Source organism: Caloenas nicobarica, chromosome 12, assembly GCF_036013445.1.
Source record: "Caloenas nicobarica isolate bCalNic1 chromosome 12, bCalNic1.hap1, whole genome shotgun sequence".
Lineage (NCBI taxonomy): Eukaryota > Metazoa > Chordata > Aves > Columbiformes > Columbidae > Caloenas > Caloenas nicobarica.
This window is the reverse complement of record NC_088256.1, coordinates 3,637,709-3,659,329: the sequence shown is the minus strand read 5'-3', so window position 1 is coordinate 3,659,329 and position 21,621 is coordinate 3,637,709. Positions and strand designations below refer to the sequence as shown.

General features: G+C 50.7%; 1 protein-coding gene across 1 annotated transcript in view; it reads right to left on the bottom strand.

Moving 5' to 3' along the window:
- Positions 1-8,786: 8,786 nt before the first annotated feature.
- The window catches only part of SLC16A2 (solute carrier family 16 member 2), a 34,684-nt gene continuing 21,849 nt past the window's right edge, over positions 8,787-21,621 (bottom strand). Inside the window, exons 2-6 of the mRNA XM_065643301.1 lie at positions 17,850-17,994; positions 13,338-13,800; positions 12,755-12,898; positions 12,004-12,232; positions 8,787-10,703 (exon numbers count right to left, since the gene is read on the bottom strand). Of these exons, the coding sequence (XP_065499373.1) occupies positions 10,483-10,703; positions 12,004-12,232; positions 12,755-12,898; positions 13,338-13,800; positions 17,850-17,994 (1,202 nt within the window). The 3' untranslated portion in view covers positions 8,787-10,482. The remainder of the gene's footprint in view (positions 10,704-12,003; positions 12,233-12,754; positions 12,899-13,337; positions 13,801-17,849; positions 17,995-21,621) is intronic.

Genomic DNA, 21,621 nt, shown 5'->3' with positions numbered 1-21,621 from the left:
ACTGGGGCATTGTCTCTGACACTAATGAGATGCTGATGCTGCATGCTCCAGCTATTCCCTGAATACATCTACTGTCAAGCTGAGCATATGAAAATCCAGCCGTCAAGTCCCCTCAACAGTGATTACTTCATAAAATAGGACCCATCCTATATTTGCTGAGAGTTTCTTGAGTTTGGGCACCCTATACCATCAGGGTTCATTTTTTTCAAGGAAAAAGCTCCCGATGCCCTGTGCAGCGCCAGAGAGGAGCTGACTGGGATGCTGGTTGCCAGCAGAGGTGATTTTTTTAAAATTAGTTTTGCACTGGTTTGATTTCTCAGGAGGGATTTGCAGAATGTGATTTCTCCAGGCTGAAAGTTTGGGGCTGATGGTTTTTTGCTCTGGAGCAACAGCTCTGCCCGTTGTGATGGGTCTCGTACAAAATGCCACGAAGCAGAACACACCTGGCTTGGTTTCTTGGCTTTAATACCTGCTGCAGTCTTTCCTTTCACAGCAGTGAAACAGCCCTGATGACGCCACCCCAGACAGAAACCCCACGTTTTGCCCTGTGTCTGTCAAGCCAGACCTTACCTGCAGGCTGGCTGGTGGTTTTGCGGGTACTGGAGAGCATTATTGATTCGAAAGCTCTTGAAACAAAGCTATTTCGGGAGCCCACGGGGTTCATCTCCTGACCCCACAGCCAGGATCTGTGCTGAGACATGGGGACTGCTGCTGTGAGCATCACTCGCTGTCGGCCGAGGGGGAGGCAGCACCGGGCAGCTGAAAGGCAGGAGAATACGCAGTGGAAGAAATAGTTTCAGCTCGCTATTTAGCGCTGACTTCTAGATACGCAAAATAAATCCTAAATAAACTTGGAAATGACTCGGCCTTTGCTACTGGCACCTTTGGAGTGATCTTGCTTTAATTTGTCAAGATGGATCTAAAGAAACTGAAATACTTGTGGGAAGGGGGGGAAAGCTGGGAGATGCCCCGAAAGATGATTGCTGTCGGCTGGCGTCAGTAGTGCCGCTCGTCGGTCTTCCCTGCGCGTGCGGTGTGGCCAGGAGGGAAAGGTGGGCAGGTGGGAAATGATGGAAAGGGATGAAGGACAGAGGAGGGGGAGGGAAACAGGAGGTGAGTTAAACTGAAGGGGTAAGGAGGGGTAAAAAAATAAAAGGCTTTTGAACTGTGCTCGTCTGAGTGGGACTGGTAAAATATCAACACAGGTGGAAGAAGAATACGGGTGGGAGCAAAACCACGGAGATCCTCAGGGTCTGGCTGCGAGGACGCAGAGCAGGTCCAGAAGAAGAGACCTGGGGACCGTGGTCTGGGGGCCAAGCGGCAGGAGAGCAGGTGCTGCTGGGGACATGCGGGCTTGGCTGTGTGCACCGGGGCTGGCCCAGCCTGAACGATGCTCCAGATGAGACCACAACAGCTTCGTAACAGTAAAATCCCGATCCTGGGCAGAACAGGTGCGTGCCAGAACAATAGCTGGAGCCTGTGAGGTCGGAGAGGGGGACACACGTAGGACCCCACTTGCACCCCACCCCGCAGCCGTGAGAGGGGCTATTTAGAGTCATCGAATCATAGAATTGTTTAGGTTGGAAAAGACCTATAAGATCATCGAGTCTAACCGTTAACTTGGCACTGCCAAGTCCAGCGCTAACCCATGTCCCTAAGAACCTCATCTATGTGTCTGTTGAACCAACCCCTCCAGGGATGGTGACTCCACCACTGCCCTGGCAGCCCGACAGCCCTTTCTGGGAAGAAATTTTCCCCAGTATCCAAACTAAACCTCCCCTGGTGCAACTTGAGGCCGTTTCCTCTCGTCCTGGCGCTTGTTACCTGGGAGAAGAGACCAGCACCCCCCTCATTTCAACCTCCTTTCAGGCAGTTCAGAGATCAGAAGGTCTCCCCTCAGCTCCTGTTCTCCAGGCTGAACCCCCAGCTCCCTCAGCCGCTCCCAATCACACTTGTGCTGTTTACACAACCTGCTGAAAAAGCCCCGAATGCTGCTTGTGTTTCCAACGTGGGATGGAGCAGGGCTACGGGTGTTTGGGAGGGACTTGTTTGATGCAGCTCTCGTGCCGAAAAAAGATAACAAGAGCATACCCTGAAGCCTCAGCCAGGATAAAGCACGCACAAGCAAACAGGTCCAAAAGCAATGGGTGCTTCTTGCAGCCCATGGTGTTGCTGCATTCCCTCAGGCTCAGCCTGTCGTGGGGATTCAGCATCAGCTTTGGTGTCAGCAGGTCGCCGGCACCGGGACCATGGGGAACCTGCTCTCTCCTCTCCCTCCCAGCCGCACACACCTTCTTGCTCTGCTTTTGCCCTTTCCTCATTCATTCCCCCACCCCTGCACTATGGTTGGCTCAGATCTAAGCATATCTATATTTTTTTTTTTTTCCCTCCCTTGCTTTTCCCTGCTGCCAGTATTAAGTGGTTTCCCATATTGCATTTAAAAACCCCCTAAAACACAACCCGAAGGCAAGCGAGCGCATCCCGAGCTCACCCCAGCGCTTCTCCGCAGCTGTACCCTGTGTCTCCTCCTTTCCCCTTCAGTGAAAAGCTTCTGCCGCTCAGCAGCGCACCCTTCAAGTCCTTCAAAGGCATTTGCAGATGGAGTTGTATTGGTTTTTCGTGTTGGTGGTTTTTTTTTTTTTTTTTAAGCATTACAATATTGAAGTCCTGCAAAAAGAAAACAGATGGAGAAGAAGACAATGAAAGAAAACAAGCCCAGCCCAGAGCCCCCCAGGGAGAGGACTGGAGGAGCGGCTGGGCACAGCAAGTGTTTATATATATATATATATAAACCGCCTCAATATAACTATAAGTATCATATACGTCATTCATATCTATATGTCTAAAACATATATGTAATTTATAAGTATTAAACTAATATAAAACACTGACCTGTGGTTCATAACATATATATCATACATGTAAATTTTGCACTATGTAAGTGCAAATTAAAACTATATATAATCAGCTTTTAAAATGCATGATATTTCAGTTTTAATGTATGATTAGCTATATGAATACTTAACATTTGTGTTACAGTAATGAAAACATCCTTTCGTTGTCATTGTCTGGTTTGGTCTTTTCTTGTTTGCAGCCTTTATCTTGAAAAACTCAGGGTTTTGCTCTGATCCAAAATACGTTTTCCCCTTTTTTTGGTGTACAAACCCACCTATCGAGACACATATAGGTATGCGTGTATATTTATTTATTTCTATGAAGCTTGTGGAGATGGGTTGTGATGAGCCGATGCTGGGAGCAGCTGGGCAGGGCTCCCATTGCCTGTCTGGGTGTCCCCACGGCGGTGCAGCCCACTTTTACCATGCTCCCTCTTAAGTCCCCCCTCCAAAACTGCAGCTGTCCCAAGAATATTGCTGTAATATTAGGCCAGCGTTGCTTTTTTTCCTACCTGCCAGTGCGGCACTGTGCAGCTCAGCATGTTTGCGCGGTGCTTTCCGCTCCCCGCACGGGGATGCAGCGTTCCCTCTCCTTGCTCTGTCCCCGCTTGCATCGCACCAAGTCCTCTCATTCCCTTTGGGTCTCTATTTACCACCTCTTAGCTCAGGTGTGGGGGGTTTTTTGTTTCTTTGGTTGTTGGGGTTTTTTTAAATACTATTTGCACTAAATATCCCCAACTTGAAAAAGGGTTAAGATACACATTAAAAAAAAAAAAAAAGCCTGAGCTAAATAAAACTAATGCATATGTCAGCTTTCATCTAGTGTCAATTAAAGCACCTAGCGTAAACAAATCAGTAACAGAAAGCCCTTGATAAAAGCCTTGTTTTCAGTATCTCACACCCATGGTAACCTCGCTTATGAATAATTTTCCCAAGTTTTTCCCACCCTAAACCCTCCGATAACTGCCCTTCTCAACAAAACATTAGTTCTCCCGTGAGCAGCATTAATACAGAGGAGACCTCACCGAGCCCCCGAACCACTGCCAAAAGGAAGAAATTATATTACTACTCATAATTTCTTTAAAAGCCCTGGTGCTGCCCGTGTGCAAGAGCCCCCAGGAGCAAAGATCATGGCAACCTGCAGCCCCCCAAAGACACAGGCATGGACCCTCTTTTCTTTTTAAACTGGTTTTATTCTACACAATTTTTTTTTAAAACAACATTCATAAAACAGTAATTACAAAAATGGGCTAGTATGGGCTAGGTTTGGTTTGGTGTTTGGTTTTTTTTTTTTGTATACCAACAATCAGAAATTCACATTTTGAAAGGACAGTCAAACTTTTAAGACACACGTTCAAATACTTTACTTCCAGATACAAAATTGTAAGGGAATACAAATCGCTTACAAGGAGCAGATGCAAAAAAAAAAATTAAAAAATGAAATAATTTTAGACTTCGGGGCCTGACTTCTGCAGTGAATCAAGCGGCTGCTTTCAGGCTGCTGGTTTTGCAGCTCCAGGCCCCTCATAGACCCTAGATTGGAAAAATAAAATGGTTGCAAAGCTCCTAACAGTGCTTGCAGCCTTTTAGTGTCTTTCCAGGGGCTACAGACACCCTGAGGGTGAGCATTACCAGCTCATTGGCACGGCAAAGCAATACATCCCAGCCCAAAACGCTGCGATTTCCATCAGCGACGGAGCTGGTGCTGACCCAGGGCTGGAGCACAGCATCGGGATCCACGGACCGGGGGTGATGGCAGCAGGTTTGGAGGTCCCGTTTCACAAACAAGCTGCCACATGAATTACCCAAACCGGCCGAAATTCTAGCCTCCACCCTGGTGCTCTTATGTGCAGTTGGCTCCAAAATCCACCTATCTGAAAGCAAATATTTGCCTTTGTCCTGCTGGATTTCAGGGCAGGGGAGGGAGAACAGGGTAATTTCCTAACTGCCCTCAGCCTCCCCAAAAAAGTCCTGTCTCCTGCTTTAATGGGTTCGAATGGCTGAAACAGGATATGCTGGGAAAGCTCAGGCCTCGAGAAGTTGTGTCCTTTCCCGAAATGATTGGATTGAATGCACTTGGCAGCCAAAAACCCAACTGCATTCAGGCAAACTGGCCATCGCTGACCAGAGCATCAATGCTATGCAAAAGCTTGCTCCAGTAAACAACTTGTCTTACATGCCATGATTAAAAATGTACCAAAAAAAAAAAAAAAAAAAGCTTAATTCCTTAGTAAAATAGACTTGCCTCTAATCCTATGGTTAAGAGTTACGCTTGCCTTGCTGGCTGGACGTGATGTAGGGTGAGCGTTGGGAAGTATGTTACAGAAACAGGAGAAACTTTGGAGGTACAGAACCTCCTTCCAAAGCTGTGGTTTGCAGAAGACAGGAGGGACCGTGTGTCTTTCCTGGCTCGGCTCTGTGGGGAGCAGGACCCAAGCCCCGTTCCCAGCGGTGCCGGTGTTTTGCCCCCGCGCTGGCACGGTGGTGGTGGAGAGAGGAGACACGGGGGCACCACAGTGCCTGTCCTTGGTGGGAGTACTAAGGGCATTGCAATGTTTGCAAAAATAAAGCAACAAAACACCCCCCGAAAGGGGTTGTGCAGGATGAGCCTGCCAAAGCCCAGCGATAATCTCGCTGTCACCAGGACTAAAGTCCACAGAGCCGCCGTGCCAAGCTGATAAAGCACCCGGAGTGATGCTCTGCCCTTGGCCATGGGGAAGGTCACCCCTGCAGCCACCCTGAGCCACCAAGCCCACTCGGAGCTGTGCGGGGATGGCAGCTCCATCCGTCCCCACCTCTGCTTTCCTTCCAAGGAAAAAGAAGGGATACAGTTTTATTTTGGTTTGCTGCTTTGCCAGTGCGGCCCCACTCCGGTGCCGGGGCCACCCCCGCCTGGTGTTATGCAGAGGATGTTGGAGGGGTATTTAAGGAGTACTTGTCAATCACATCACTCTCCCGCAAGGTTACAAGGGCGGCTGACATTTAAACAAAAGTGCCCGCAAGAGCTGCCCAAGTGTGGGTTTTTGCGGCAGAAAACAGCAGCTCAGTGGCGGGAGGGGCTGCTCGCCTTGGCAAAGGAACCGGGGCTTTCAAAGTCATTCCAGTTTTCTGCTTCCAGCTGGATAAGGAGAAGCAAACTCTGCCAGTGTGAAAATTATTGAAGCTAAAATAACCAAGGTAACTTCCAAACAAAACTCTGTTGGGTACAGAGGCACGTGAAAGCCAGGTAGTGGTTTGCAGTGGAGGGATGGCAAGGGTCTCAGCTGGATCTGTCCCCTTCTGCATCCAGAGGATTTGGTCCAAGTTCACCTTTATGCAAGGTGTTACTCTGAGGACTATATGGCCACATACAGATGCAGATGTCAGCCAGGCTTAAAATCCACCCCAAGTCTCCCGAGATGCTGAACCAGAGCGATGTGAGCAAGCGCAGATGAGATCCTCAGCACCGAATCAGGCTGCCCAGAGCAAATCGCTCTTAGCACCAACGTACCAACGCCAAAAGAGCCCCTCGCTGTGCGAAACGCTCCTGCAGCACTGTCACGCACGGAAGGACAGGAATGTCCTTGCCCAGCTGCAGGCCACCAGCCCAGAGGGTTCTGAAGCTCCTCGACTGCCGGCGTGGCCAAACTGGCAGCCCCGAGCCACCATGATAGTGGGAGGCAGAGCCAAAAACATCTTGAAACGAGGGGTCTCCAAACCCCACGGTACCGCAGCAGACCTACAACAGCCCTCAAGCTTTGATGGCAATTAGGATGTGGCCTCCCCACAGCGGGGAAATGTTAGGAAACCTCAAGCCCAGCCAATGAATAGCCAGAATTTGTTAAGTTTAAGCTATGTGACTTAGAAACATGTATTTCCCTGGTTGTAGGACCTCAGGGCAGGGCGCACTACAATGAAGCAGCTCTCGGAGATGGTTCCCGTTTTGTGTCATAACTTGAAAAAGCTCTCAGCCGAGAATCACGGCACTTCCCCGGGCAGGTCCCGCAGCCGCTGCCCCACCAGCCTTCCCAGCGCTGCAAGCACAGCCACCCCCTCTGCCCTCCCAGCTGGGCTGTCCCGCTCCATCCCTCAGCCGGAGCGACAAGAGTTAAACCCGACGCCTCACTCTGCAGCAGTAAAAAAAGAAAAAAAAAAAAAAAAAGAAGAAAGAAAAAGAAGAAAAGACAACAACTTGGTTTTGAACACCCTCAAGCTAGGGATTCAGAAGGCAGCCCCAGCCAAGCCCCGGGCAGGGCACCGCTGAGACACGTCCCGTGCTTGCTGTGCACTTACACCAAGCTGCGCGCGTGCCCGCAGCTCTCTAAACACCCCAGGCACCGCGTGAAGCTGATCCCTCCCCGCTGCCTTCCACCCCCTTCCCACCAAGGGACTCGACCCATCCTCGTACCCTCGCTGGCTCCCAAAAATGGCCGAGCCTGGAGTGTCCGGCTCCACCTTCCCCTCCCAGAGCAAGGGAGCAGGGTAGGAATCACAGCCCGGCACTCACAGGAGACAAAGAAGTTTGATGTTTTTACTCAGAAAACTGAGTAAAAGGTAGTTTTCACCATGAACGCTGCTTCCCATTCAGCCCTCACCCGCCCAGAGGAGCACATGGATGTGCTGGGCCAGGATGGGGAGAAACAGATGTTTTAGGATGAAACTTTTTGCACCAGGTAGGGACCTATTTGGCATCACAGCACCGGACTATAACAGGCTAAAAGGATGTTTCAGAGAGCAATACACTTTCTCCCTGCTTATAGATTCTCAGACTGTCACAATCCCTCCTCTCACATGCCACAAGTCTGCAAAAATTCTTGCAAGCTGCCCAATAATCAAGGACAAATTAAACACACAGCAGCACCATTTAACTGATAAACAAACCCCCAAAATACTTCCCTTTGTGTCGACAGACTCCAACCTTTGCCCTTCCCATTCCCATCTGTGTTTGCAGACGAGGTGAACCTTTCATTGCTGTTACTCAAACATTCTTTCCCCACTGCAGAATTTGTCCTTGTCCTGACCAGGGGCAGGATCTCAACCAGACAAAGATGCTGAGAGTGGGTTTGGGAGGCTGGTACCAGCTGGATGAGGAGTGGATTCTTTCAACCAAACTTGGGTGGCCCATGAATGCACCTCATCACTCAAAATCTAGAGAGTAGAAAGTCATGGGCAAAGACCAAAATTTAAGGGGGATGAACGTGGGTACCACCATCCCTCCTTGGATGAGAACTGGCTCCTGCTGACACAGAGCTGGTCGGATGCCACTGCAGCGTTAAGCACCCACTGCACCGAATGCAGACTCCTCCAGGGGCTATGACCTCTGCAGGCAGGCAGAGCATTTAAGGCAAGTGGAAATCTGTAGAAATTTGGGATTTGAACCATAAATTGCCTTACGAGCCAGGGAGGTTTTACCGCAACGAAGTCTCATGCAAAGCTGAGAGCTGTGGGTTTGAGGCAGCTCTGCCCATCCTCTTGTTGGTCTGAAGAAGCTACTTCTTGAATTTAAATCCCTCATAAGCATTTTCAGGGGGCATTAAGATAAAAAACATGATTTAAAGAACTTAAACTCCAATATGAATAAGAGCCTCAAAACTCATGAAAGGAGTTACAATACAACCTATTTCTTTCCTTCAGCTGTCAGACGGCTTTGAAGATGCCCCACTGCCAGCGCTCCCACCTGAAAAGCATCACTTTAATGCCCTGCCCTAGGCTAAGCCCGGCAGACTCCACCGGCGCCGGAGCAAAGGCACCGTGGTTCGGCTCCCCGCAATGCACGGGTACCTGCACGTCCTGCCTTCCGGGGCAGCTCCTGCTGCCGCCCGTGGCTTCCTAAACCAAGCAACGGGCCAGCAGAGCCATAGCAGCTGATGCAATACAGGCAATGAAGAGTAATACCAGTCACAGAAAAGAGTATCGAAGAAAGAGACAAATGGACATCGTGTTTTACAGTCATAAACAGACATGTCACAACACACCAGTTAGTTTTCCAGCTTGTAAGGGGACAGAAGGGCCACAAGACCACAAGACCTTACAATGCATTAGCCAATGTGGATTAAAAACAGGGCCAGAGGGGCATGCAGGATCCTGAGCCTATATACAAAGGTCCCACTGCTGCCTGCGGGAGGGGGGGTCTCCACTGAAACCAAGTTTCCACAGCAAAGACTTGTCTTGGTGTTACAAACCCCCATACTCGCCTGGGGACCGAGGGGTGGCTGTTCGGGCTTCTCATTTTTTAATGGCACGTGAATAAAATGAAAATCCAATGAAGGATGGTTTTGCAACCAGGATAAATGCGAGCTTTGTTTCTTTCCCTCTTCTGAGTTATTATTCCCAGGAAAAGGTACCCTGGTCCCTTATCCACACAGGGACTCACCGAGGCAGAAGCTCTGTGCCATAGTCATTAGCGATACTTGGAGATAATGAATTTCTACACAAGGCTGAGCCCTGCTTTTGCTCCACGCGGTGGGTACCATGGGCTGTGCTATTGAACTCTCTCCCCCTGGGGACAGCACTGACACTGCACCGGCTCTGCACGGCAACGCACAGGCTGCAAGTTAAATGCTGCCAGGGCTTTTATACCCTTTGGAAAAATCAGGCTTCCCCTGCAAATACTGACTCGTGGTTATTGCTGCATAATACGCAACCGGCCCCAAAAAATCGCAGTGGTACCCTGTGCCCCAAGCCAGCTGCATCCCTGCAGCCCTTGGCGCAGGGAAGCCGCCTCCCAGCACGGAGTGAACCCACAACACGTGGGGCTCTGTCTCAACCCCGTGTGCCTTGATGCCTCTGAAATCCCGTCTCAGCAGCTTGCCTGCAGTTTTCACCTTGCAGAGCCAGCTGCCCCTCTCTTTTGCACCTCAAAAGCGCCATCGTTAGTCACCGGGTGAGAAAACGGAGGTGGAAAGTGGCTGAGGGACCTGCTGCTCTTGTCCCTGCGTTTTTAAGGCATATTTCGCAGGAGGGGGATGCTCCTGTGTGGCTCCATCCAAGGAGGGCAGCAGGACCGGAGCAGGACAAGCTCCCCATCGTCCCCGCTGCAGCTCCCTGGGTGCACGGGAGAGCAGTGGCAAAGGAGAGAAGATTAATACAGGACTTGGTGACCATGTGTTTGGTTAGTGCATCGGACTAAAGCAGCATTTCCTCCTTCACATCTGGCTCCAAAACAGCCTCTAGTGCTGGACAAAGAGGGGGCTGTCTCGCTTGGACGTGACACCGGAGGAGAAGGTTGGACAGCTGCAAGGTTCAACATACTCCATCCGTGGCCTGCTTTAAAAAGGCATTTATTAGCTGTAAACTTCTGTTGTGACGTATAGAAAACTGGAGAGACGAGCGGGAGATCGATCAAGTTTAAATCCTGGTGAGAGTTTTCCTTAGAAAAATGGTTAGAGGAAAAAAAATTGTGGCTTTGAAATCAAAACTGTCCTGAAAGAGAGCATTTCTGCCAGTTAAAAGCCTTTAAGTAGAAGAACTTTCTGTGTTTTTTCCTTTACAAACATAGTGCATTTGCGATTATTGAGAATTACAGTCCGTCTAGAAAAAGATCTGTGCTTGGGCTATGGAGAGGCTGCTGGTGGCGACAGCGAGTGTCGGTGAGCGGAGATGTCACTTGTCACATGTGCGCTTCGGAGGCAGGACAGCCCGGCAGCAGCTCCCCGTTCACGGTGGTCTCTGAGACCAGCATCTTGTCTTTGCCGGAATCCAGACGCTGCTTCTTCAGCATCCTCTGATGCACCAGTGGGACGACAGAGAGCACCAAGCTGCCGATGATGGGGGGGACTCCGGCAAAATAAAAGGCTGCATCATAATTCCCGAAATAATCATTGAGGTATCCTGAAAGAGAAGAACAACGGCAGTTATAGTCACGTCAGTCTAATACCGAGTTGTCTTCTCCCTCAAGTGAGAGCTGCAGCTTGCTTCAACCACCAGATTTGGGGAGATTTGGGGTTTTAACACAATCTTTTTTTCCATTGCATTCCTTGGAGTTTTTACAGCCTGGATGTGCACAGCTGAGAAGCAAAGCCCCAGCCATCCTTCCTATTTAACCAGAACAGGAGACAATCAGACACATCTCAAACAATCCCGAATGCAAGCTGAGACTATATTCAATGACTTGACACTTTAGGTGGCTCTTCCTAATGCCTTGCTGGCCAGGACGTAATAGGAAAAGCAGGCAGAGGCTGCTCCTCTGCAGATTGCCACCATCTGGAAGCCCTGCTTTGCTTACGGGTATTTTATCTACCTGGGGATGTCAGAGGAAGAATACATGCTGCCAGTTATAAACAATAACCGATCCCTTAAAAACCAATTCGCTTCTGCACGTGTTAGTTCAGCAAGTTCTGACACAGCCAGGCACCCGCAGAGAATAACACACTACCATTCCTTGGTGCTGGAAAACCCCGCTGAGTTTTTCTCTGTGTAGACGCTTGCCTGGGGATTATGTCCACGAAACGAGACCCTTCGCCCAGCCCTGCACCAGTGAGCCCAGCGGGTCCTGCAGCAGCACCCGAACAGCGAGACGTCTGCAACCCCCACGCTCCTTCTCAAGGGCATTAAACTGAATTTTGCTGCCAGAAGCAGAAAGATCAGAGGTGCTTATACAGCTTTAGCTTAGCGATTGCTGTTGCAGACATTCTTCTGCTCAAGGGCCAGCTTTGGCACAGGGCTTGCTGTTAAGGACGTTGTGGTTATGACTGCGCTTAAACACATACCGAAGTCTGGGGAAGACAGAGGCTCAGGTGTCTCCATCTCTAATTTTGATTCAACAATCCAGGGGCTGAACTTACCAGTTGGCAATTAGTCTCTAGATATCTAAAAGGACTGCTAGAAAACTAATATTTGCCAATTTTTAGCTCAGCTTCAAACAGAAACCAGCTAATGTGATCTTGGGTCACTCTAACTGTTCCCCTACTGGTGAATTTTCTTCACTTCAGGAGAAAGGCCCTGAGATGCTACAAGAAGTAGCATGGAATGGTGCTACACCCGTACTTCAACATCTATGTGACAATAAGCCAGAAAATTCTAAACCATATGCCTGCTCTCATAACAAAATATAACCACAGGTGAAAGCCGTTACAGGCACCTCCTCCCTCCCAAGCACTGGGTCCAGGTTCAGCACCGCGGCGCTACCAACCTGCTATTGGTGTACCCGCCGTCATGGGCACGGCCATCAGCCCCATGAGGTACCCTATGGCCTGGGACGCCTGCATGGGCCCCACCAGCTCGAAGGCGATGGGGGCCATGATGGTGGTGAAGAAGCCATCGCAAAGGCCGAGGAAGAGGCAGATGACAATGACGCCCTCGAACCCTCGGCACTGGGGGATCATCATGCACAGGATGCCCAACAGCAGGAAGGACACAACCTGGGGGGACAAAAGTGGGCATGTAACTGAGGTGCAAGATGAGTGGGGATGAGCAGCAGGAAGTGTCATGAAGAGGGCGCTGAACAGGTCAACGACACCACCCGTCCCTCTGGACCCAGTAATGTCATCCATCCGCCGCTCTCGTCTCCGAGAGGTCCTTAAGCATAACCTTTCAAGAAGCTTTAGGAAGGATTATCTGATGGATTAGCTGCTAGATTTCAGCAGTTTTTCAAAAACCACAAGAAGGTGAGCGGGTGTCCAGCAGTCTGGGAAGAGCTGAGACCACAGAATTTGATTGCTGAATGGACACCAAGACCTCAGGTTGAGTGTGTAACTTCTCTGTACACTTTTCTATAATAAATTTCCTACCCCAACAGCAGACAAGGGTGTTAGGTAAAGGCTGGTAAAGGATTTGCAATCTGCGGTTGACAGTTATTAAGCCGAGTGTCGATATTGATGTAGAGGTGCTGTCCCCTGACCCGCAGTGGCCAACAGCTATGCAGAGGTGCAGACATGATGTACCTGCAGGTAAATCTTCTTCAGCCCAGGAATGCAGTCACCAATGCGGCCCGAAATCAAGCGCCCCAGCCCTGACATGGCTCCGATGCAAACCAGGAGGATCCAGTCCTTTTTGGTCTCTTGGAATCGCTTCTCCACGTATTTTACCTAGGATAGAGGGAAGGACGCAAGGACATGAATCCTCAGTAAATTAATCCCTAAAAGGGACAAGGCTTCCCACAGAAGGCTCATGGCTTTGGGGGTGGTTGTGTGACCCTCATGTCTGCACCGTGCTGACCTGCACACACCACTTGTCCCCACCGCAAACCCAACAGCCCCCTCCTCTCCTGCTACCGATGCCTGTCCTTGGGAGCTGTGGAAAGCCAAGGCTCTACCCACCCTGGCGCAGGGGACACATAGGAGCATTAAAAAGCTGTCGTCTCCCATCACTATTCCTGTTTACAGGATGTGCCTGTGGCAGTTTCTTAGCTTTAAGGTTTTTGGTGGCTCTGTCCCAACTGCCCATCTCCACCGCTTGCACGGAGGAGACATTTCACTGCAGGCAAAGTCACCTCCCTCTCCTTCCAGTCCCAGCCAAGGCTCTCACCAGGTTCATGAAAGGTACGAGATATCCCAGGACAGCTGTAGCGACCCCAAAGGCCCAAATCCGATAGGTCTTTCTCCGGAAAACCCTCAAGTTGAAATACTTGCGCGTCTGGGACCAGCACTGCTGCCGCACACTCCGGCTGCCCAGCTTGTCCTGCCCTCCGTGCTGAGAGTCACAAGAAGGTGGCAAGACGGGCCGATACGTGAAGGACAAGAATATCTGGATGAACATTAAGGCACTGAGTACTTGGAAAGTATGTGCCAGCCCAATGGCCTTCCCAACCATCTTCAGGAAGAAGGGGAGCGGCACGGAGATGAGGCAGCTGCTGCCGGACACGATGCCGTTGGCCAAGCCAAGGCGGCGCTTGAAGTAGTGACCAAGGATGACCAGCGAGGGCTGGAAGGCGAAGGAACTGCCACAGCCAAAGAGGATCCCGTACGTGAAATAACGAACTTCCAGAGACCTAGTGGAAAACAAAAACCCAAACATCGAGGTGGTTACGTTACGTAGAGGTGAGGAAGCCTTCTCTATCACAGTCCTGCAAAACCTGGAGCCAAGACGCAGGTCTCACACACCACAGGTGCTACACAGACAGTCTGACCTCAAGGAGCTTATTCCCTAGCCAAAGTAAGGATTATCCTCATTTCACAGCTGACATGTTAAATCTTCCAAGAAAATGGAGTCTAGCTGGCGAGCGCTTTCTACAAAGAGGAGAAGGCAGTAGCCAACCTGCCCTCCTTGCGAAGCTGACCTAACTCGAACGTTTTTTAAATTACAGCAAGCAAGGTTTTCTAAGGTAGGCAGGGTGGGTTATTTTTAGCTAGAAATCCATTTTTTTTCCACTGAAAGGACTAATCGAAAACATTCTGCACCCAGTGTTTGAAAGCAGAAGGCACCAACCCCACTAGTTATTAGGCATTTAGGAAGGGAACATTGCATTTCTGCCCAGGCTCCAGGCTGGTTAATTAAGTTATTCTTCTTTAAGCTCTTCTGGGAGCTTCAATTAGACAGTTAATAGGTCTCATTTGTTCCTTACATTGGTGGCTGCACTTGAGGAGGGAATGAAGTGGCTGCTCTACAGAACAGGTGGAAAGTCCTGAGAGCCTTTGGCAGCAGCCACTTCCCAATTGCCAGCCCGGTTTTCCCAGCAGGAGTAGCTGAGAAAGGAGCCTAAAGTTAGGTGGTGCAAATAACCCGTTGTGTTTCTCTCCAGATGAAGGCTTTTTCCTTCATTCCAGTGCAATACATTCAGCTGCAAAAGTCTGCACACGAAATACTGCATGGGAGGAGAGTGTGATGGAAAAGTTTGGGCAGCTCATCAGGCAGGCGATGTTGCACAAACGTGGTCTTTACTCCAACACTCAGAACGATTTGTGTGAAATACTGAGTGCTGCTCATGTAGCAAGCGAGAAGACAGCAGCCCAGATCTAACAGAGCACTTTGAAGTTGAGAAGACATTTCCAAGCACATCATTTCTTCCATTACACGCTCTTCTCTTTGGCTAGCCAAGCAGAAAGCACAACACGCTTGCCGTATCCAACAGCTCCAAGACAGATGACTGTCATGAAAGGCAATTTCCAGCTCCTCCAGAGAGAAGCCACATCAGAAAACCCCTCCGTGGGAGCCAGGCAAGCAGCTGGGCTACACAGCCTGTCTCTGACCTCCCATGCACCAGCCTTGGCCATCTCAGCTGGGTCACACCAGCTGTGGTACTGCTGCTAAGCTGACATGTTGGATAAGTGGAGACAAATGCCCAGGTTCCCATCTGCTCCCCGTGGATGTTAAGACACCCCCAGATGAGCGTAGCAAAGCAGGGGCTCCTTTCAGCCTTGCTTCTTAGCCAGGATTTCCCACCCTGATTGCTGGGAATCAGCCAGCTGCTCTCCGTCAGGAAGGGCGGCACTGTCTCCCTTGGATAACGAGACCTCCCACGGTTAATGACATCTCCTGGGACAAGCAGGTGTCTCTCCGAAAGCTGCCTCTCACAGCTCACAACAGGAATGGCCCTGGTTCAGCTCAGCTGGGGGAGGTTTGAGGTATTTCTCTTTGCGGGAGAAACGGAGCAGAAATTGCAGCGGGGAAGGAGAGGCAGATGAAAAGCGACCAAAACCCCACCACAAAACACTCAACGGTGAGGAAGAGCAAGGCTGGGAGGGCACCGGCGGGCATATGAAGACAGCCCTGCTGAACTGGCCACCATCTCCCATTCCTCATGCTGAAACCTTCCCCCTTAAAACTGGAGGGATGCTGAAGCCTGAACACAACTGAGATTTCTCTCTTTCTGAGGGTGCGTAAGATCTGCAGCGGCTTGAGCTGCTGAAGAGTACAGGAGACATCCCAGTGCAAGGCAGCAAAGTGAGGAAAAGCCTCGCCTCGACCCCATCCAGAAAACTTCAGCCTTCCCTAGAGCGCTGCTTTTCAGAATATCTTGTTTATTTAGTGGTTTTCGTACAAAACTCCAAATATTTTGAGAGTAGGAGGCAACTGAGCACGAGCTGGGCGCTGGGGTCCTGCCGTGCAAGCTCAGTGGGTTTTTGGATCAGCTTGGTGCGGTGCTGGCAATCACGGCTCCTCTGGTTGGACAAAGCAGACACATTTTAGAGAAAGCAGCAGATAAAGGGTTGCTAAGCCTTGATCCAGCCCTGCCTAAGCCCACCAAGCTGAGGCTGCATCTCCCTTTACAGCAGCAGCCGATGAACAGCAGCTCCCTTTGCAGCGGCGCTGGGTGGGTCATCTCCAGCTGCAGGGAGCCGGCAAGGGGGAGCAAAAAGAAAAACAACCAAAAACCCAACCCCTTCTCCATTGTTCTGGGTGAGAGAAGCCGCTAGCTCTGAATTTTGGGACATCTAGATGGATTGCTGCCAAATCCCACAGCCCCGCTGCTCTTCCTCGAGCTGGGCGGGCTACGCCGAAGGCAGCAGCGTCCCTTGCTGCGGTCCAGCTGCAAAGGGGCTCCTTTCTGCCTTAAAAGGAGCCAAAGGAATGTGAACCGAGAGCGAGGAGGCAGGAAATGGGGACTGCAGCTCTCAAGCTCTCCTGGAAATAATATTCCTCTCTGCCTGTACTGTTCGATGGGGGTTTTTTTTAAGCCCAACACAACAAGCCGCTAGCAGCGATGTGGTCCCAAGGGCTCTTTGTCTTTGCACGAACATTTTACAATGGTGGGGGGAAAGTCCAAACTCTGTTGATTAGAAGGAAAGCAAAATTACGTGGGAAGTGCCTGTGATCTGCTCTGCCAGGAGCACAGGCATACCTTCCCTCAGGACCGACTGCACTTTCTCCGATTACTGTTATCTTGCGAAATACAAAGGGGTAGCACCCGCGGAGGAAGTCTCAGAGGGTGGTTTCTTCCACACCACTGCCTGTGCTGCTGCCTGAGATGTTTTAGCATCCCAAGTCCCCCGGCCGCAATTGGTCCCTGGGGCTTTGCAAGGAGGCTCAGAAGCTGCCCCCTGCTCCATGTGATGGAGGGGTCCCACAGCTGGGGACTCAGGGACCCATCACACAGCATTATCCACAGGGAACTGGGGTTGGGCAAGAATGATCGACCAGGGGAAGAGGGAGCTGGCGTCCCGCTGCCCAGCGCGGGCAGGGAGGAGCACAGCGCAGGCAAGTTGCCCTCTGGGAAACTAGCATTTGTTTTAAAAAACACCCGCTTCTTGAAGCATTTTAATTAAAACAATATTGATCTTAACTGAAACCCAACCCAAACCAATGTTTTTATTCAGAAAAACTGGGGAAAATGATGCTTCGGAGGGTGTCTCCATGGTGCCTTTGAGACTCCATTTAACAAGTGCTGCATAAAGGACCCCAGAGGTGACGTCTTTTTGCTCCCACAAAGATGCAAATGTTTGGTTGGAAAGATTCTCACAGTGAATCAGGTACACCTGCCATCCAAATGCACATCAGCAAGCGCCTGCCAGCAGAAATTCATGGTGCTGGATCAGCCACGGAAAATGAGGAGCAGCCATCGCCCTGTGCTGCCGCAAACATCCGAGCCGGGAACAGCACACACTGCTCCAAACCTCGTCTGCCTTCCCCTCCCTGTCTGCCCTGCATGGAAACTGACTCTTGCCAGGTGTAATCCATCAAATATTATTTTAAGCATTCATTTACTCTCAGTACCAAATGTGAAATTGGTTGCGAAGTAGAATGGTTTTGTCCAGGAGCGTCTCTTTGGAGCTGCCTGCAAGAGGCACGCCAACTTCTCGCTGCCTGTTTTAAAGATCAAATGAAGGACACGAGGGCTGAAATCCCATAAAATAAAGTCCCTTGCTCAGGTAAAATTCACTCTCTTGTTATATAAGGACAAAGGAACAACTTGGATCAATTTGGAGAGACAAGCTGAGCACACGTGAACAGCACATGAGCTGTAGGGATGCCAGGAGACCTCCCATCTGGATGGAAACCACCTGCTTTGCCCCAAAAGGCGGCAGCAATGTGTAGACGGGGCAGTTGCAGGGAACAGTGAGGAAGAGGAGCTCGCTGAGGAGCTGGACTCTGCAGCCTTACTTGGTGAAGGAGCTGGAGAGGAGTCCGATGAAGGCCATGGTAGCTCCCAAGGCTGCCGTGATCCTGCAGCCAAGCCGGTCGGTGAAGATGCTGACGATGGGAGAGCAGAAAAAAATCATGCCCATGGCCAAGGAGCCGACCCATGCTAGGGAGAGAGAAAAAAGGTGACAGTGAGGGCGGGACAACAAACGGGTGCCAAGAAGAGAACAACCAGGGACCAACTCCAGCTTTCAAGGTGGTCTCAGCAGGGAAGCAGCCCCATCGCACCGTTAATTAACAGTGCAGCTAATAAATAGCATGGTTTCCACACGTGCTGCCCACTGGCATCACGGTCAGGGCGCGATCTGCAGCATCTCGCTGTCCACCCATGTGATGGAGGCACGGCCGGGTTTTCCTTTCGTTCCCCTCCACTGGGTTCATATGTGTCCTAGGGAAGTCACTGAATTTTCAACGCTTTTTTCTAACGGCCCTTGCTGTGCGTGTAATGATGCCTCCACTGATGCTGCTTCCACAAGGGGTGTCTCCACGACCAAAATCCCCCCGAACTCCTCAGAGCCCTCTGCTCCCTGGCTTTGGCTGTGAAGAGTTTCATATCCTGAGTTACAGCTCTGCATTTCCCAGTACCACACTCATCCGTCACTGCTCCCCAGAGCTGGGACAGCCTCATCTCCCCCTCACCCCGCGTTCAGCGGGCACATCTCATTGTGCCAGCCTGGATTGCATCTCTCGCCCTGCCAGGCGATGCCCAAGTAGGACCATGATATCATGTCTCCTTCCAACCCATCTCTGGAGAAAACCACTGCCTGGCTGGCTCTCTTTTTTCGGAAACTTGTTATTTGCAGATTATTTCAGCCTGTCTTCTCTGTCATCTTCTGAGAAACAAATGTCAGTCTACCAGCTCTGAGGAGAAGCAAGAGGTCCCCTCGGTGGTGCATGGGGCACAGCGGGATGGATGGACAGACAAGTGGACACCAGTCTTACCCTGGCAGCCAACTGGAGGCACCTCCTGGAGCATCTCCCAGCTACAGGCACTGTCTCTTGGCTGCCAAGTGCAACTTGCCCCACACAGACCCCAGGACGTGTGCTCCTTGCTTTTTTTATTCCTTCCCCTTTTTTTTTTTTTTTCACCCAAAGCAATCACTCTGCAAACCCTTTTAGCACAGCGCTGCACAATAACAACCCATCCTTCAAGAGTCGTGAGATTTTCAGAAAATAGCCAGGTCCCTATTAAAAGCAAATCCCAGCTATGAAACAGCCTCTCCAACTTCTGCCTTTCAAAAAAGGACCACACAAAGAAGGCCTTGCTAGCCTGGGAAGAACTGACCCTTGCAAATTAATTATAAGTTCGCAAGGATCCAATTTACTCCGAAGTCTTCCTTAATAAATGCAGAGCGGAGCAATAAGAAGGAAAGCAGAGGTTGCGCAGGAACCTTGTGGGACTCTCTGGGCTCCCGTCTCGACACCAGGCAAAATGAAAAAGGGTGAGGGAGAGGGACAGGGCCCCCCTCTCTGGCTGATTTTCTTGGTTATAAACACAAGGCACAGTGTAATGTAAGTCCTTCTAACAAGATTAGGTGGCACGGCTCCAACGAGCCGTCCAAAACAACTCCGAGAGAGGGCGAGGGGTGGGAGTAAAGCCAAGATGGGAAAGGCTCGTTAAATTGGATAATATACTTCCAGAAATGTTCCTTCTACTCCAGCCAAGGCAGTAAAACATTAGATGGCCCCATCATGTTTGAAGTTTGTTATTTTTGGAAATTACTTTAAGAAATGCGGAAATAAAAGCATAAAGCAAAGTATTAAATTTAAAGGGCTAGATTCTGATCTTAATAACCTGGGGATTTACATGCAAATAAGCAGTATCAATCTCTGGCCCCAAAAATGCACACTCACCTGCAGAGATCAAAGCAAACCCAGGGCGAGAGGCTCAGCAACGGGCACTTAAAAGCTCCTCTAGCTTTGGGTTTGTAAAAAGGAGATATCACTCAATTAAAATCAGTAAACACACCAAAAAAAGAGTCTCGTGGCAAATTGCTCTACCTTAAAGAAAGGGCTTACCACAAGCAATGAATAAAAATAGGCTTGGGGAAGAACATCAAGTTAAAATTAGTAAGAACAATAGCCTCACTTCCAGAGCGGGGTTTTGTCTTCCCAGCACTTCCCAGTGCAGCCCCGGGAAGCCGGGAGGGCTGGGCGAGCTCCAGCACTGGGAGGAAACCTTGGCAAAATCTGGGGGAGGAGAAAGCCCCCGGCTCCAGTCCCGGTGCGATTCACCCCAAAACAGCCCCTGGAGAAGCACAATTTACCCCTCTGTTTTAGCCCCAGTGTGACGGCGGTTATCTACTGTCCCCTGGGTCAGGGCAAGGCTGGAGGAAAGCCATGGCAGAAAACCATGGGTTGGGACAAAAACAGGCTCCAGGTGAAGTGTAGACCCAAACCTGCCCTCCAGACACGGAGCTGGAGTCCCTGCATCCGCTCCAGGGGATGGAGGGTTTACTTTTGGCAACCCATGTAACGTGGTATGGAAGTTTCTCCTGGACTTTCCTGGACGTGAAGGGCAGAGGCAGCTGTTCCTCCAGTGGAAACCAGACAGGGCTTAACCAGCCTGAGTCAGCCTTCCCTTCGGCAGCGCCTTCAGATGCTGGAGAAGTTACAACTTGATTTAAAACCCAGAGGAAAAACAAAAAAGGGGAATCTTTGCTTCTGATTTCCACGAGGTTTGGATGAGACTGTTAATTCCTAGCTTAGCCACACCTCGCAACCCTCTGTGGCTGATAACCTGGGTACGATATTGAAATACAAAAAGACAAGCCCCCACAAGAGGCACGAAGCCTTATCAGCCACGCGGTGTGATCAAGCAGATCCTAAAAGAAATGATGGACTGAATCCAGCTGAGGATGGGGCTGGAAGGAGCTCAAGAGCTGTGCAGAATTTGGACAGGAGTCGGGTTAAGGCTTGATCAAGTCTTGAGGTGCCATAACTCCAACCACCTCCTGCAAGTGCCAGCTGAAGGGGCTGATTTTGGAGGTGCCACAGTGGGACTCCGCTGGCAACGGCCAAGAAACCCCCTCTCCAAGGGAAGCCTGTACAGAAACACCAATGGCTTCAGAAGATGCTTTTTTAGTTAAAAAGAGGCATTCAAAGCACTCTCCTTTTGCGAGGGGGAGTGAAGATGACCTCTGATTTGGGGGCTGGGGGATGGCAGCAGCCTGAGCTGCCACCTGAGCCCAGGCCACCCGCAGCCCCGTATTCCTCTAGAGCTGACGGGACCTTCCTGGTGTTCCTGAGGATGCTCTGGGCTATGGGAAGAGCCCAGCATAGGGCTGATGCCCCTTCACTGGAGCAGAAAGTTTGACCAAGGAGAGCCAAACTGTTGGCCCGTGGCAGATCCAAAGCAACATGGGCTTCAACGTGGACAGGGTTGAAGATCTCCAGGGAGAACAGCGTAGATGTGGTTAACACGGCCAAGCTGAGCTGTCCTCCCCGGCACTGCTCACTCTGGGCTCAAGACGGAGTGAAAACCGGGTAGGTGACGCATCTGCCCACCAGCTCAATACCATCCAGCTATGTCCATGATGGAGGAGCTCTGGGTCCAGGTGTGCCTCAGCCACCACGTCCTCCTGGCTGTGGGTGACACCACTGCTGGGGACCCTGTGGCAGAGGAGTGGGTCAGGACCTGCAATGGGGCTGGCAATGCTGAGGGGCCAGGGAGGGCTGCGAGCACCACGTTTGCATGTTCATGGCAGCAAGAGGTGGGCAGGGTCCCTGTCCT